This window comes from Penicillium griseofulvum (genome assembly GCF_001561935.1).
Source record: "Penicillium griseofulvum strain PG3 chromosome Unknown contig_77, whole genome shotgun sequence".
Classification (NCBI taxonomy): domain Eukaryota; kingdom Fungi; phylum Ascomycota; class Eurotiomycetes; order Eurotiales; family Aspergillaceae; genus Penicillium; species Penicillium griseofulvum.
The window spans coordinates 597,629-611,908 of record NW_024467426.1 but is presented as its reverse complement, the minus strand read 5'-3'; the positions used below and the strand labels follow the sequence as shown (position 1 = coordinate 611,908).

Below are 14,280 nucleotides of genomic sequence, written 5' to 3'. Positions count from 1 at the left end.
GTCGGAGATAAATATATAGATGATTTCGTGCAAGAACCCTTAACTCTACCTCAGTATATAAGTGAACATGAATGCAACATACAGATAAACCAATAACTATAGAAGTCTATGCTATTAGGCCTCTCCGCTTAAATTAATATTAGTGCAACGATGGTTTCAGGCATGAATATACAAGTATTAACACCATAATGGAAATTTCAGTCTTCAAAACAGTCCTATAAGCATTGTTCTATGTATTCAACGTAGCCTCAATTCCAGTGATAAAACTCCCAGAGCAAAATCCAGCATATGTTTACAGCCACCTCATCTCGATTGAGGCATTCCAACCTTACTGGATATATGCACTAGACTGACGGACCTTGCTGCCAAACACATAGAAAATCCATGGCAAGAAGGCGAATGCGATTGCTATAAACCCGAGCAAGCTTGACGCCCATGGATAGCCCAGGTTGTTATACACTAAGAAAATTGTTAGAAGTTTTGGGATTCAGCAAAATTGTGAACGGAACATACTTGGAATTGTAAACAATGGGAAAGAGCCTCCAACAACATATCGTAGTAATCCATTAGCTGCCAGCGCTGATGCTCCGTATTTAGCACCGTAGACGTTGGTCAAATAAAGCATTGTCGAGACCTATTATACATTGTTAGTATAAGGCCAAGATCGAGGAGGGACAAGTCGCTTGACAACGCACAAAGACCAAAATATTAGAGAAGCCAAATAGACCTGTAGCCACTATGCTGCTTATCCAATGAATGCCTGGCCGGGCCGTCCATGCAAACCAGAACAATGCACCAGCCATGAGGGGGCCTCCTATCATGGCACCCCAAAGCATTCGCTCCGGTGGTGGCAATGCAGCTTTGTGCTTGATGACGTGTCTTCTCATAGTATGAGAATCAAGAAGCACCAGCACAATACCCCCAAGGATACATCCAACAGCAATTCCAATTAGTACCAATCCACTTTCTCCTGGGGTAAAGCTGTAGGTAGTGCTGAAGATGAGCGGAATGGCAGCTAGAAAGCAAAATAGAATCGAAAAGTTGAGAGAGGAGTAAAGCGAACACAGGAGCACGATTGGCTCACGGACAAGCATGTACAGTGGCCTCGCTAGAGTGACAGTGACCAAGAAACGAGCGCCGGCAAGGCCAGCAGGGACAGGCGACGGGGGTAGCGGAAGTCCCAGCTTCTTAGCCTTGCGACGCATTAGCGGGGCTGCATATGTCTCTTGCGCTCCCGTAGAAAAGATCCAGAAGGCAGCACCTAGGAACAGGGTCGTCCATTGCGACCACTGCCAGTTCTTGTACTGAGCAACCCAACCGCCAACTAGCTCCCCCAGTGCTGGTCCCAAAAACGCAATGGTCATAATCAACACCACTCCGCGATTTGTGTTGACGCCTGTCCACATATCCATGATAGTCCCCGCGCCCACAGCCAATGGCGCAGAGATTGTGATGCCTGCTAGGAGACGGCAGATGGCGAGAGCGGCGAGATTGTTTGCGAAACTGGCACCCAAGATGAAGAGCAAGGCGATCGGGGTCACGAAAACGTAAATAAATCTCCGGCCGAAAGTCTCACTTAAAGGAGCTGAGACTGCGGGGCCAAATGCGAGGCCGTAGACGTATAAAGTGAATGGGAGGAGCGAGAGTACCGTACTGGTTTGGAAGGAATGTTTGACGGATTCATGCGATGGTGAGTATATTGCGAGGCCGAATGAACTGTGTGATACCTTTTGTGTTAGTTCGTTGATTCAAGAATAACATGGGAATAGTTACATTAGAAAGCATAATACGGCGGGAACAGCAGTGTTGTACAGCTTCTTCTTTGTCGACCAGTTCTTAGCATTTTCAGGATCATTGACCCAGTCTGAGAGAATGTTCTCTTTCTGAGGCTCTGTGGTTGGCTCAATCATTTCCTTGTTTGCTTCTGTTCCACCCAGTTCGTCTGCTACTTTCATTGTATGGGCAGACATTTTATAAAGTATTTATAAGAAGTCACGGATCAATCGGATACCTTCTTAACGAAAATGAGACACCACAAAGGTTTTTATAGATATTATGGGTCATCTCCTGTTCTAGGTGTGTAAATGAAGCCGACATTACGGGAGCAATGAAGTTCATACATAGTAGGGACCCACTAATTCGGCGACCCCTTCAAGCTACCCTGGCAATGCCCACTCGTCCCCGGAGACGAAAAGTCCATTTGTTATGTTACGAGGGAATAAGGCATTCTATTCTAGTTAAGACACATTGAATTACGCCTATGTATCTCAGTCCAAGTCACCTCCTTAGAGCTCCAATTTCGAAATATTAGAGGAAATCAATAGAATAGACAATCAGCTTGTGATATCGCGCTTGATTCAATCTTGAATCCTTCAAGAGAAATGGTTAATTTATAATGCAGTTTTCTAATTTCCTTTGCACTGTCGGGTACTCCGTATATCATTCCCATTTTCAAAGTAGTGCTGTTCATGTATCTATTTCTGCGCCATTTTCTCCATAGCCAGAGCTTTCTCTTCCAAGACCTTTTTCACATCATCCCTTGCTCTCATTCTCCCCATCCAGGCATCGACATTTGGGAAATCGCGGGCAAGAGTTTCCACTTGATCACCATGAAAGAAGCTTAAAAGATCCTGCCAAGGCACAAAGGACAAGTCTGCATACGTGCACTTGTCCCCGACAAGCCATTGACGACCCTGAAGTGCCTTGTCCAGAACGCTGGTGACGCGTCTGATTTCGTTTGAATACCGTTCGATGGCGGATGGATTGGGGTTAGGCTGACGTTTGAACCAGCCCAGTTGTCCGTAGTAAGGACCTTGACCGGACATTTGGAAGTGGAGCCATTGCTGAGTGAGGTATCGTTCGTGGAAAGTGTCGTAGCACAATTTGCGTGAGACGTCGTAGGTATCAATCAGATACTGGACAATAGCACCCGATTCCCACAGGGTGATGTTTCTGTTTGGGTCGGTGATCGCTGGGAGACGGCCGTTCGGGTTGATGTCCGTAAAAGGGGGAAGCTTGACTTCATCGAAGCTGACAAAGATAGTTTTGTATTCGAGTCCCAGGGCTGAAAGGATGATGGCAACCTTCCAAGGATTGGGGCCGATTTCGTGAGAGTATAGAGTGATGGGTTGCATTTTGTGGTGAATGGATGGTCTATCCTCTGCAGCTAGCGACCTCTGATATTTATATCACAGTATTTTTAGTGGATAGAGTTATTTTCGCCGGTGATATATGAGCTCGCCGTTCTCAATATCAAAAGCCGAAGCCAGTCACCGGAACTAAAGCAAACGCCGAAGATGGGTGAAAATGGAATTTAAAGATCTTCTCTTGAAATTTATACATAATATATAAACCTCTAGGGCTATATACTTCAACGACAAACGTTCTGTTCTGTTTGTTATCTTTTGGCCGTAAATGCTCTTATGTAATCTCTAGCCTACGCCCAGGTGCCCACCCAGGTGGAGCGGAGGCACCTCGGGGATTCTCCGTGAACTTTCAGACTTCTTTCGCTTCTGATCTGGAACCTCAATTTGAATCAATGGATGCTTCCGAGACAAGCACAAGTGCAGCTGCCTCTGTAGCATGTGTCAACTGCCGAGACAAACATCTCAAATGTGACGGTAACCCTGGGGGATGTAGTCGATGCCAAACTGCATCACTGTTTTGCTACTATGTTCCCTCCCGTCGCGGGCGTAGAGGCCAGCCAAATGAATATGCTATCCTCGATGCATGTTGCGCTTCGAATATTGATGATCCCACGTTCTTGGACGAAGCAATACCTACCGTGGGTTCAGGCGATCTTTCAGCATCCTACTTGCCAGAGCCTCTAAAAGCCGCACCAGAGATGAGAATTCGTCTGATAAAGGCCTTTTATGAATACTTCCACCCTGCACACCCAATACTACCACCATTTGATATCTGGACTGCGTCTTCTCCTCCTCAATATCTGGTGAACATTATCGAATTCATAGGGCTCCATTATCTTTCGCCTGGTCAAATTCCTCAATTTTCGACTGAATTATGGACGGGTGTCGTCAACGCTGATCTATCCTTGGAAAAAGCCCAAGCGTATCTTTTTCTAAGCATCATGTTTCATGGTCGCAAAGCACCCGATGGCGCAAAACAATGCATTGGCTTGGCTATTCAATGCAGCTTCTTACTCGGCCTCCATTGTCGAGAGATTTCTGATACTACCGAAATGCAGAGCCCCGCTCGCGCGGAGAGCATGAGGCGGACATTATGGGAGATCTTCGTCGTGGACACCCTCTTGGCTGCTGTGCAACTCGGCGGTACTTTACAATTCAATATGGAGACGCCTGATGTATCCCTTCCATCTGACGATGCCAAGTTTGAAGATGGTCACTCTGGCATTTCTTCTGTATCTGCGAAAGACCTCGGTCATCGCGCATTCTCTGACGATAGCCACATGTCGTCCCTCGCTTATCGTGTTGAAGGAACCCTCATTCTTCGAAAGTGTGTCATCGCATGCGAAACATATGCCTGTGAAGAATCTATTGAAATGCTGGACTCTATGATATCGGCTTGGTTTCACAGATGGCCTAGCGACAAAAGCACCATTCTCCAATTTAATGGCAATGTAAACCAGGTTGACTTCCAAGCCGCGATGATCATGCATTGTGCCTCTATCTATCTTCATTTTCCCAAGTCCTTCTTGATTTCATATCTTCCAAAAACCCGGGAAATATTTTGTTCGAGACCCCCGCCCGTCGGTTCTCCCTCGCCAAGTCCACAAATACACACAGCAAAGGTCGTGAACGCTGCTGTCGAACTATCCAAGCTTGCCTCTCTTTCTACATCTGTGACTGGCCATTCACCGTTCTTTGCATGTACTCTTGTTCTGAGCTCTACAGTGCAGGTTACCGTCTTATCTGCGCATATCGAGAATTCCATCGGAAAGCATTACTCATATCTAGCACTGAACATCGGTGTTCTCAATTCGATGGGAAGGATATGGAGTATAGCAGCCTCTTCCTTGGGGAACATACGAGCTATTACCCGTGAGGTTGAAGCAGCCTCTACAGAGTCCAGTGAGGGGCTTGTTTCGTCTCTGTCAACGCCGCCTAGGCTTCCAGTATGATTCAACCCTTGTTTTTCATGGAAAATATGTCTAGACTATCATATGATTTAATTAAATTCGTAAATGATTCACGGAATCTAACAGGTAAAATCCTTTTATCCCTTTAGCCGATGGAGACCCACTAGTCGGCGAACTTGGCAATCAGCTTTGATTTGGCCCAGAGCTACCATCAATAAGAATTCAGATCCGAGTAGCGCCATATAGGCAAGGTCGAATTTGTATCTTCATTTTTAGAATGCACCATCCGTTTGAGCAGGCAGGTTTGGAGATATAGATGTCCAACAGCAGAGAATGATAGTGAGAATGCAAGTGGATAAAACATTCCATGTACCCCGCCCATCGGGCTCGGGAACCCACTCAGAGGTGAGAGTGTCATTCATAATAAATTATATAGAAAATTAATATCATCTAAGAACAAGGGCTTGAATAAACTTAGTATACGAATCTACCTGGTAAGACATCATTCGTTGGGTGGTAAAAGCCCGAAATAGCATCGGCACTAATCTACGCGCCCCTAAATCCGCGGCTTATGCATGGACAGTCCGCAGCGCCTACAAGATGTCCAGAGGCCAGCAAATTTGAATCTAGACTATTAACCCCGGCACCCGGGTGAAAATACGCAAGTTGAAAAAAGGAGAGGGCTTCCCTAGTCTGGAAATGCAACAGTTTAGAGAGGAGATAATCACCACTTGAAATAATTTCCGACCGAATGGACAGCATATGCATGGAGCCGTTTGTACATGCCAAAGGTAGTGGTTAAGGCATTTCTCCCGTTGATGTCTGAAGGCTGGTGTTTGAATATGCACACTTCCGAAGGACCTGACATATCAAAGCTTTTTGGGCATGAAGACCCATAGGGCTTTATCGACTATGGTATTATGTTAACCCAGTTAGACTAATAGGGTGAGATTTCAGGGAATTTATTTACTCGATTATCACGTTGCTTATGAAGGCTATGCTACTTGAACCCATATCTCTTGGCATCTGCACATAGCCACACAGCCTTGAGCGTTTCCCTCCTCAATATATAACAAGTAATTGAGCGCAATTCTGGAAACATTTATGTTCTCATCGCATCGTCATCTCTCTTATATTGGGAGTTGAAGAGACAGACAATGGATCATCTCATACTCCCTCGAGCCCCAGTCGGTCCACCTCTTGACGTACCAGCTTTGTCTTTCGTCCCATATGATGGCGGTGATTACGATACCTACCCTGAGCGTTAAGGATGGGGTTCCAGGCCAGTTGCAGAATGGCAAGATTTGTTCCAGCATCCTACGCCTGCGCTGACAGCCTTTCTTCAAAGATGGCTTTACTATGGGTTTGGGTTTATTATCTTTGGAATATCTGATATATCTGATCTGATTGTGATTATAAACGACAAGGAAAATCGTGGACATTTGTTTGTCAGAACGAACTCACTGAAAAGTTTCATAAAGAGTTTTTTGTCTCAGAAAAATCTCACTCACCAGATGGTACGCGCAATTGAAGTGTGTGGCGAGGTTCAATACTGCCTCGGTGAAACCTGGAAGCGGAAAAGAGCAAACAAAAACGCACTTATTCGATCAGAACGCCTCCTAGAATTCATCAAAAATGAATCACCTCCAAATCCACAAGGTGCTAATATTACGCTTTCAATATCTCTACTCTATGAGTTGGCAGTACGGTGTTTGGATTATGATGAGCAAGCCAGTCGCGACGGTGAACCTCTCCTCAGACCCCCCATGCTCCCGGAATATCTGTTACGGTCCCTTTTCAGAAAGGCTGGCTGGTGTCCTTCTGATATGCCTTTTTTTCTTGACGACCTCACGACTTCGGGTGCCATTTTTATGATGAATTTGGATCGACCCGGTTCTAGTGGAAACCATGGAAGGATTGATCAGCATAATGAAAGCCAAGAGTTACTATTATCGGATTCCTGCACGCAGATATACTGCCGATATCGAAATTTGTCCCAGAAAACATATAAGACACAGCACATGGATATGTGTCTTGGCCGTCGCGAATTGGAAGTTGAGCTGAGCACCCTAGCAAAAATTCTACTTTGCGACCAGATTCCTCTCATCTGTATTGAAACACCAACTCAGGGCAAAAAGACCCTATCAATCAAGCCGCTGCAAGCAAGCATGCCATATGTCGCGATCTCCCATGTTTGGTCTGACGGTCTCGGGAACCTGCAACGTAATTCTCTTCCTGAATGCCAATTCAATCGCTTACGGGATCTCGCACGATCTTCCAATCTTATCACCCCAGAAATTGAACTGATCTGGATAGATACTCTCTGTATTCCTCCAGACTCCGCAGATTCCGATAACGCTCAGAGGGCTGCTTTGCAGAGAATGCGTGAAGTTTACGAAGGTGCAACTGCGGTCTTAGTCCTCGACTATTGGCTGACCTCATGCCATATATCAGATCTTTCCCCAAGTGAGATCCTAATGCGGATCTTTCATTCAAATTGGAACCGACGTCTCTGGACATACCAAGAAGGAGCTATAGCTAAGAAGCTCATTTTTCAATTCCAGGACAGTGCTGTGGATATCGATGATCTTTTTCAAGAGTTTCTCAAAGACCGCAATATCTTTATCGATTTGACGCTTAGGAATACTTTGACCATCAAGTATCGGAGTCTTCGTCATTTCGGGCGAAACGCCACAGGGTCAGTTGACTCTCTTCGTCACATCATTTCAGCCTGTAAGCACAGGGCTACCAGCGTTGCAGAAGATGAGGCTTTATGTCTAGCGACCCTTATGGGTTTAGATATGCAGCGAGTTTTAGAGTATCCTCCAAAATTGCGAATGCAAGCCTTCTGGGGAATGCTTGGCGATGTCCCAAGTGATATCTTGCTGCACAATGGTGATAGGATGAGCGAAAATGGCTTGAGGTGGGCACCAAAGTCACTTTTAATCTCACGTTCATCTTCAAATTTCAACCACGAAGGTCGCTATGTGCCTGTCAAATCAACTATCGGCGTTCCTTTCGCTCATATTACTCCAAAGGGTCTTAAATTCCAGCAAAGTGGTTTGGTCTTCAACGTATACAAAACCTATCTGGGAACAGCGCTTTGGCTGATCGACGATAAGCGAGTTCATCACTCTTTTCATTCTACCTTTTCCGATCAGCAGCTACTTCAGCTTAAGTCTTGCTATATCACCGACGAGCCTCGAAAAATTCCCGCCATCCAGCCGCTATCAGCTTATGGCACAACAAAATTAGCGTTCATATCCATGACGGTTCCAGGTCCTCAACATGGAGTGCGAAAGCGTGTTGGCATATTGGCAGCAATCTTGTATGAAAGCGAAGGTGTCCTTTACGGGAAGAAAATAGCCACAGCCCTGGATGAGGTACACACAGTACCCTCAATCATAGCTAGAAATGTAACTCTGGATGATTTGTATCCTGACCCTGGAAGTACGAAGGAGTTTGAAGGCATACCTCTGGTGGGACCAGACAGAGTCATATGGGCAGTGTCAGGTAGGGGAAGGCCCATCACGCAGTCTTGGTGCATCGACTAAATAAATGACTTGAAATATTATCTATACTTACATGATTGATACAATCGCACTACCTTAAACCCCTATAGCTGGATGAGAATCAAGTTCCTGTCATTGAGATGGCGAAGATGGTTTTAATGAAGAATTAAAATAACTAGGCTAACTAGGTCTCCACTAGCCCGTTCGATAGCTTCTTGAAAGTTTCCTGTATACATACCCTGTATACATACATAATCTATACTCTACATAAGAGTCAGAAGCATACGAATCTCTTCCAGCATGTCATGAATCTGCGCAACATCTTCTTTGATAGACAATGTACGTACTACTTGGTCGTAGTTACCGAGTACATCGCTAAATGCAGGCATAATATAAAACCTGATTTGAAGTCCAATGCTAATGATTCCAAAGGTCTGGATATATCGCGATCAGTCCAATTGCGCATATGTCGCTGCAACTGGTCAAGAGCTTCCTCCCAACGTGACTCAATAATTGTGGCGCTTTTGGTGGTTTCGGGTCTCTTGCATTCAATAAAAAGGCATTTACTGATCTTAGCCATATGGATGTTGGTCAGTACTAGATTCGCCCGGGACAATGCAGTCTCAGATGTGTATGGTTCCCTCTCGACACCATAATTTCCACTTATGGGCCAATAAAACGAGAGAATTTGAGACCAAAGGTGGTCTACGCGATCTTCTCGGCATCCTGGAGAAACTTTTTGAATGTAAAGCTTGATCAAGCCATTTTCTGCATACTGTATTGGGACTCAAAAGTTAGTAATATCCATTAGGATAATTTCCGAAGATAGCCACACCGTAGATATAGCCTGGGACATTCTCAATTTCGACACGGCCAGCGTGTTAGGATGATTGGAATTGCAGCGTTGCTGTAGCGTTATTCCCAATGAAGCTGATGTACAAGGGTTCAAGAGATTAGAACAAAATATTATCATGTTCAATTTTGCACATCCAATATATTTATATTTTGTCTATTCCTCGATTAATTGGACAATGCGGTGCTGAATTGGAATTACTATCAATAGTATCAATGGGATGACTGGGATGTAAGCTGGACAATTCAGAACCTTATTGTTTCAATAGTCAATGAGGGACGCAACCAGTAGGCTGGTCAGCAGAGATCTTAAATAGGACTAGCAATGTAAAGAAAGCAAACAACCTCTGGAAGATAATTCAGATCGCAGGTAACCTTGGTGTAGTTGTTCATCTCAACATATCCCATTAAGACAGGGCTAGGTAGTCTATCTATGCTATAGATAGACTAATCATCTTGCAATGCTAAATTGAGTTAGCCTCTAGTTATATAATATGTAGCTCCTTCAAAGGTTATAAAATGACTTACATCGAACTTTGCCGAAATGGCTTTGATCTCTTCCCTGAGAATGACTTCCGTAATAGGCATTTCGCCGTATCCTGGGTCGCCGACCCAACTTGGAACGATGTTGCTGTTGAAGGTAGGCCGTATAGCGCGTATTCCACCATCATCCGCCACAGCTGTGAATCCTCGCAGTTGCTTGTTATAGAGATCAATTATGACTTGCTTTCCTGGTATCCGATACCCAATTGTGGCGTTCGGGGTCCCCACCTTTGCATTTATTAGATCAAATCCCGTGAGGTAAGTTTTTGTCTTTAGCTTTGTTGGTTCATCTAAGATAAACACAGCCAAGCCAATGATGGGATTTTGTAATGAAACGGCTTGTGTCACGAGAGTGTGTGCTTCCCAGCATCGTTTGCACAGATTCTCATCTTTTCCCTGTCTGTAATTCCTGTCGCAACGAACCTTAGCGGCAGCTACCTCCTTCCAGGGTACCTCACCAAGCAAATCATTTTGAACCCTAGTTTGAACCAAGGCTTTTATCATTGAGCACCTGTCTGCTAGCCAACGATTATTCATCCAATGCCGACGTAAGGCCCAGAGATCGAGATATGGCTGACGAATCTTCGACGTACAGCGGTACATCGATCTCCAGTTCTTACGTTGGCGGCTTCGATAATCCGCTGAATAGGCTAGAAATCCGCGGTCTCCATTTACAAGGAATCTCGTTTTCCAGAACGATTGAAGCGAAAAGACAAGTGCCATAGCCCGGGATGCAGATCGAAGAGCGAGAAAATCGACAGTAGAAAGGTAGGACGCGATTTCAATTCGCATCTCTATCGCTAGTAAGCTAAAGCAGTCACTCATCAGAGTGTTATTGCCAGAGCTTATCTCCAAACGTTGAATTTTTGAGAGCTGTTTCGTCGCGTCTCCAATTCCCCGGATGATAGGTCGCTGGAGTGGATACCATGGGTATTCACGTATTCGGTTGTGGTCATTACCTAGGTGTATACTTTCAGATTAGTCCCAATAAATACCACGACACTGGAAATAAGAGGCTCACCCCAGTATCGTGCCCTTCTAGAAGAGGGTCTATCCTTACAGACTTCGAAAAGTCTGTCGAGATTAGCCTCTTCATTGGGAAAATGCTTGATCAAGACGGGCCAACAACACGAATGAACCAAGAAAGCGTTAGCTGGCTTGCTTTTAGCCATAGCCCACCAGGTGCCAAGCTTCTTAGTATCAAAGTACTCTGCTTCGAGGTAGGTAAAGTCGGTTACAGCAACATCCGACAGCTGGGCTCCGTTCGGGGTTAAATACACTATCAGCGGTAAGTCGGAGAAATGGTTTCATGTCTCATTGGTTGTAAACTAACACGCTTGATAGCTTGCCATCCAGGGATGGTAATCAGTGCTAATGCACCATTCACACGAGATGCAGTATAAAGATGAATCGGAGTTGTCGTACTCCAAATTCGATGACTGCAAGCTGTCCAACGCTTCTCTGTCCATGGGGCGAATTCGATTAAAATCAACGGAATTGTGATCTGGAATTGGGACACAGAAGTTGAAATTATCTACAATGTGAAGGGGTCATTATGATATCGTAAAAATGCCAAGGTTCATAGAACCAGATGTTTTAGTCCTACAGATCCGTGGTCACTTGATTCATATAACAATCCCTGCAAAGACGTGGCTTTATCTAATATTAGATAAGATACATCGTTTCTCAAGGCTTCAAGGTTCCTCTTGCATCAATGTGTTCCTAATTCATTTCAGCTCTGACTTACGCCTACAGGAAAGACTGCATCTGCTACACAATGGGCTGCGGTATGCAATGTTATCAATTGAGCAAGGCTATCGTAACAATAAAATAGTACATGATGAGACTAGCCACATTGCATTTCCCCTCTTCCAATCCTAAAGCGATGCAGATGATTCGAATGGATTGATTAAGGAGGTTGATTGAAGTGATGAGTGACTAGCTTGCCGATTGTCCTGAAGCAGAAGCCCGCCACGGTTAGACTGGGAGTGGTTGTTTGAATTGGATTGGACTTTTGGGGTGGGTTGATTGAAGTGAGTTGACTGAGGGGATAATTGAAGCGGTTGTTCATCCAGCCTGCCGATTGTCCTGAGGCCGTAGCCCGCCACGGTCAGACTGGGAGTTGTTGGTTGGATCGGATCGGGTTGTTGTTCGAGGAAGGTGTTCGAGGAAGGTGTTCGAGGAAGGTGTTCGAGGAAGGTGTTCGAGGAAGGTGTTCGAGGAAGGTGTTCGAGGAAGGTGTTCGAGGAAGGTGTTCGAGGAGGGTGTTCGAGGAGGGTGTTCGAGGAGGGTGTTCGAGAAGGTTGCTCAACCAGTCTGCCGATTGTCCTGAAGCCGAAGCCCGCCACGGTCAGACTGGAATGGTTGGTTGGGATGGATTGGGTTGTTCGTCCAGTCTGCCGATTGTCCTGAAGCCGAAGCCCGCCACGGTCAGACTGGGAGTGGTTGATTGAATTGAAGTGGATCGTTATTTGGAGTGTACGGTTGTTCGAAGGAACGATAGGTTGAGGTGGATGATTGTTCGATGATTGTTCGATGATTGTTTGAGGTGGATGATTGTTTGAGGTGGATGATTGTTTGAGGTGGATGATTGTTTGAGGTGGATGATTGTTTGAGGTGGATGATTGTTTGAGGTGGATGATTGTTTGAGGGGTGGATGGTTGTTCGATGATTGGTGGATGATTGTTTGTGGTGGATGATTGTTTGAGGTGGATGAGTGTTTGAGGTTGATGATTGTTTGAGGTGGATGATTGTTTGAGGTGGATGATTGTTTGAGGTGGATGATTGTTTGAGGTGGATGATTGTTTGAGGTGGATGATTGTTTGAGGTGGATGATTGTTGGATGATTGTTTGAGGTGGATGATTGTTGGATGATTGTTTGAGGTGGATGATTGTTTGAGGTGGATGGTGGATGGTTGATTGAATGTTTGATTGATTGAAGGGGATGGTTGATGGTTGAAGTGGAGTGGCTGATAGAATATCGATGCTTGCCATTGTTTGAGGCTCTGTTGTTTTTTCTTTTTCTTTTTCTTTTTCTTTTTCTTTTTCTTTTTCTTTTTCTTTTTCTTTTCTTTTTCTTTTTCTTTTTCTTTTTCTTTTTCTTTTTTTTTTTGGTTTTTTGGTTTTTTCCTTTTTTTGGGGGTTTTTTATTTCTTTTTTATTTATTTATTTTTTTTTCTTTCTTTTTTTTTCTTTCTTTTTCTCATTTTTTCATTTTCTCATTTTTTCTTCTTTGGCGTTATTGCAAGCATGATTGTTGTGGAACCGAGACTCGCCACGGTCAGGGTGGACATCCATGGATGGTTTGAGTGGACGTGTTCAAGCACACCTATCTGGTACAGTTAGTTCCATGTTCTTCTGAGCAAGTCATAGAATATAGAAATAGGTGGTAGCATAAACAATCGAAACTCACAAGTGAAATGTGCAAGAACGTAAAAGGAGAATGTGGTTAGGACATCTGAAACAGTCAGTATACGAAACAAATAAAAAGGATAGGTAACACATACAAGTTTTATGATAGATGATAAACATGACAGGTGCCAGGCATGTTAAATGGATATGTTGTTATGCGGCTGGGCTGCTTGAAGAATTAATGTAAGCAAAGAAACCTTGGAAGTGGAAAGCATAAACTGACCAGGCATGTGATGAATGCGGATTTAATGCGGATTTAATGAAGGCCAACACGTCAACGGTATGGCGGGAGTAGGCTTTCTCATTAGATATGGATGGAGAAGGATGGAAGAAATGATAAGACTCAAGCTGATGATGGAAGACATCAGTTGATGATGAAAGACATGATGGAAGATGTAGAGTAGATGAAATATTTGATGAAATGTCTTTGGTGGATGATATGAGGATGTGGGGAGTTGAAGAAGGAAGAAAGAAAAAAGAGATGAGGGGAGAAGGAGGGGGTATTTATACCCAAAGGGTTAGGAAGGAAGGAACGAAGGAAGGACGTTTGCGCCTTCCTAAATGGGGGTGTCTCTGAGGGTCACCCCCATTTCTCAACTTCCCCTCTTCAACTATTTTCTCGGCAAGTTCAACCCACTATTATAAGGCGTAGTCCTAGATAAGTGTAGAGTCGTAAACACAAAATGTGATGGTGTATACACTAGGCTTACATTACTAGAGAATATCATTTCCACTAACTTACATTGACTTAGACTCTTCAATTGCATCCTAACTCTGATTCCGTCTAGCTACGTCTGGTAAAAGCGCACCATGTCTGAACAGATCGTTAAGATGTGGTAAGATTTATAGATCATTAAGGTTACACGCTAGGCTTCATTTGGCACGATGTGTATGCACGGTCCCTGT

The 14,280-nt window shown here is 44.4% G+C and overlaps 4 protein-coding genes across 4 annotated transcripts; 2 read left to right on the top strand and 2 right to left on the bottom strand.

The window, feature by feature from the left end:
• Positions 1-328: 328 nt before the first annotated feature.
• Positions 329-1,955, bottom strand: PGRI_081350 (MFS transporter; the record flags this gene model as incomplete). The annotated part of the gene is made up of 5 exons (XM_040795849.1): positions 329-459; positions 514-634; positions 696-1,015; positions 1,085-1,727; positions 1,791-1,955. 5 exons carry the CDS (start codon positions 1,953-1,955, stop codon positions 329-331), a joined length of 1,380 nt encoding a protein of 459 aa, XP_040651414.1.
• Positions 1,956-2,474: 519 nt separating this feature from the next.
• PGRI_081340 (glutathione S-transferase family protein) lies at positions 2,475-3,134 on the bottom strand (the record flags this gene model as incomplete). Its single annotated transcript, XM_040795848.1, has 1 exon — positions 2,475-3,134. The coding sequence occupies one exon, from the start codon at positions 3,132-3,134 to the stop codon at positions 2,475-2,477; it is 660 nt and encodes a 219-aa protein (XP_040651413.1).
• Positions 3,135-3,538: 404 nt separating this feature from the next.
• On the top strand, positions 3,539-5,098 carry PGRI_081330 (Transcription factor; the record flags this gene model as incomplete). Its single annotated transcript, XM_040795847.1, has 1 exon — positions 3,539-5,098. The coding sequence occupies one exon, from the start codon at positions 3,539-3,541 to the stop codon at positions 5,096-5,098; it is 1,560 nt and encodes a 519-aa protein (XP_040651412.1).
• A 1,979-nt stretch (positions 5,099-7,077) lies between these two features.
• Positions 7,078-8,738, top strand: PGRI_081320 (Heterokaryon incompatibility; the record flags this gene model as incomplete). Its single annotated transcript, XM_040795846.1, has 3 exons — positions 7,078-7,754; positions 7,809-8,439; positions 8,679-8,738. 3 exons carry the CDS (start codon positions 7,078-7,080, stop codon positions 8,736-8,738), a joined length of 1,368 nt encoding a protein of 455 aa, XP_040651411.1.
• Positions 8,739-14,280: the final 5,542 nt, after the last annotated feature.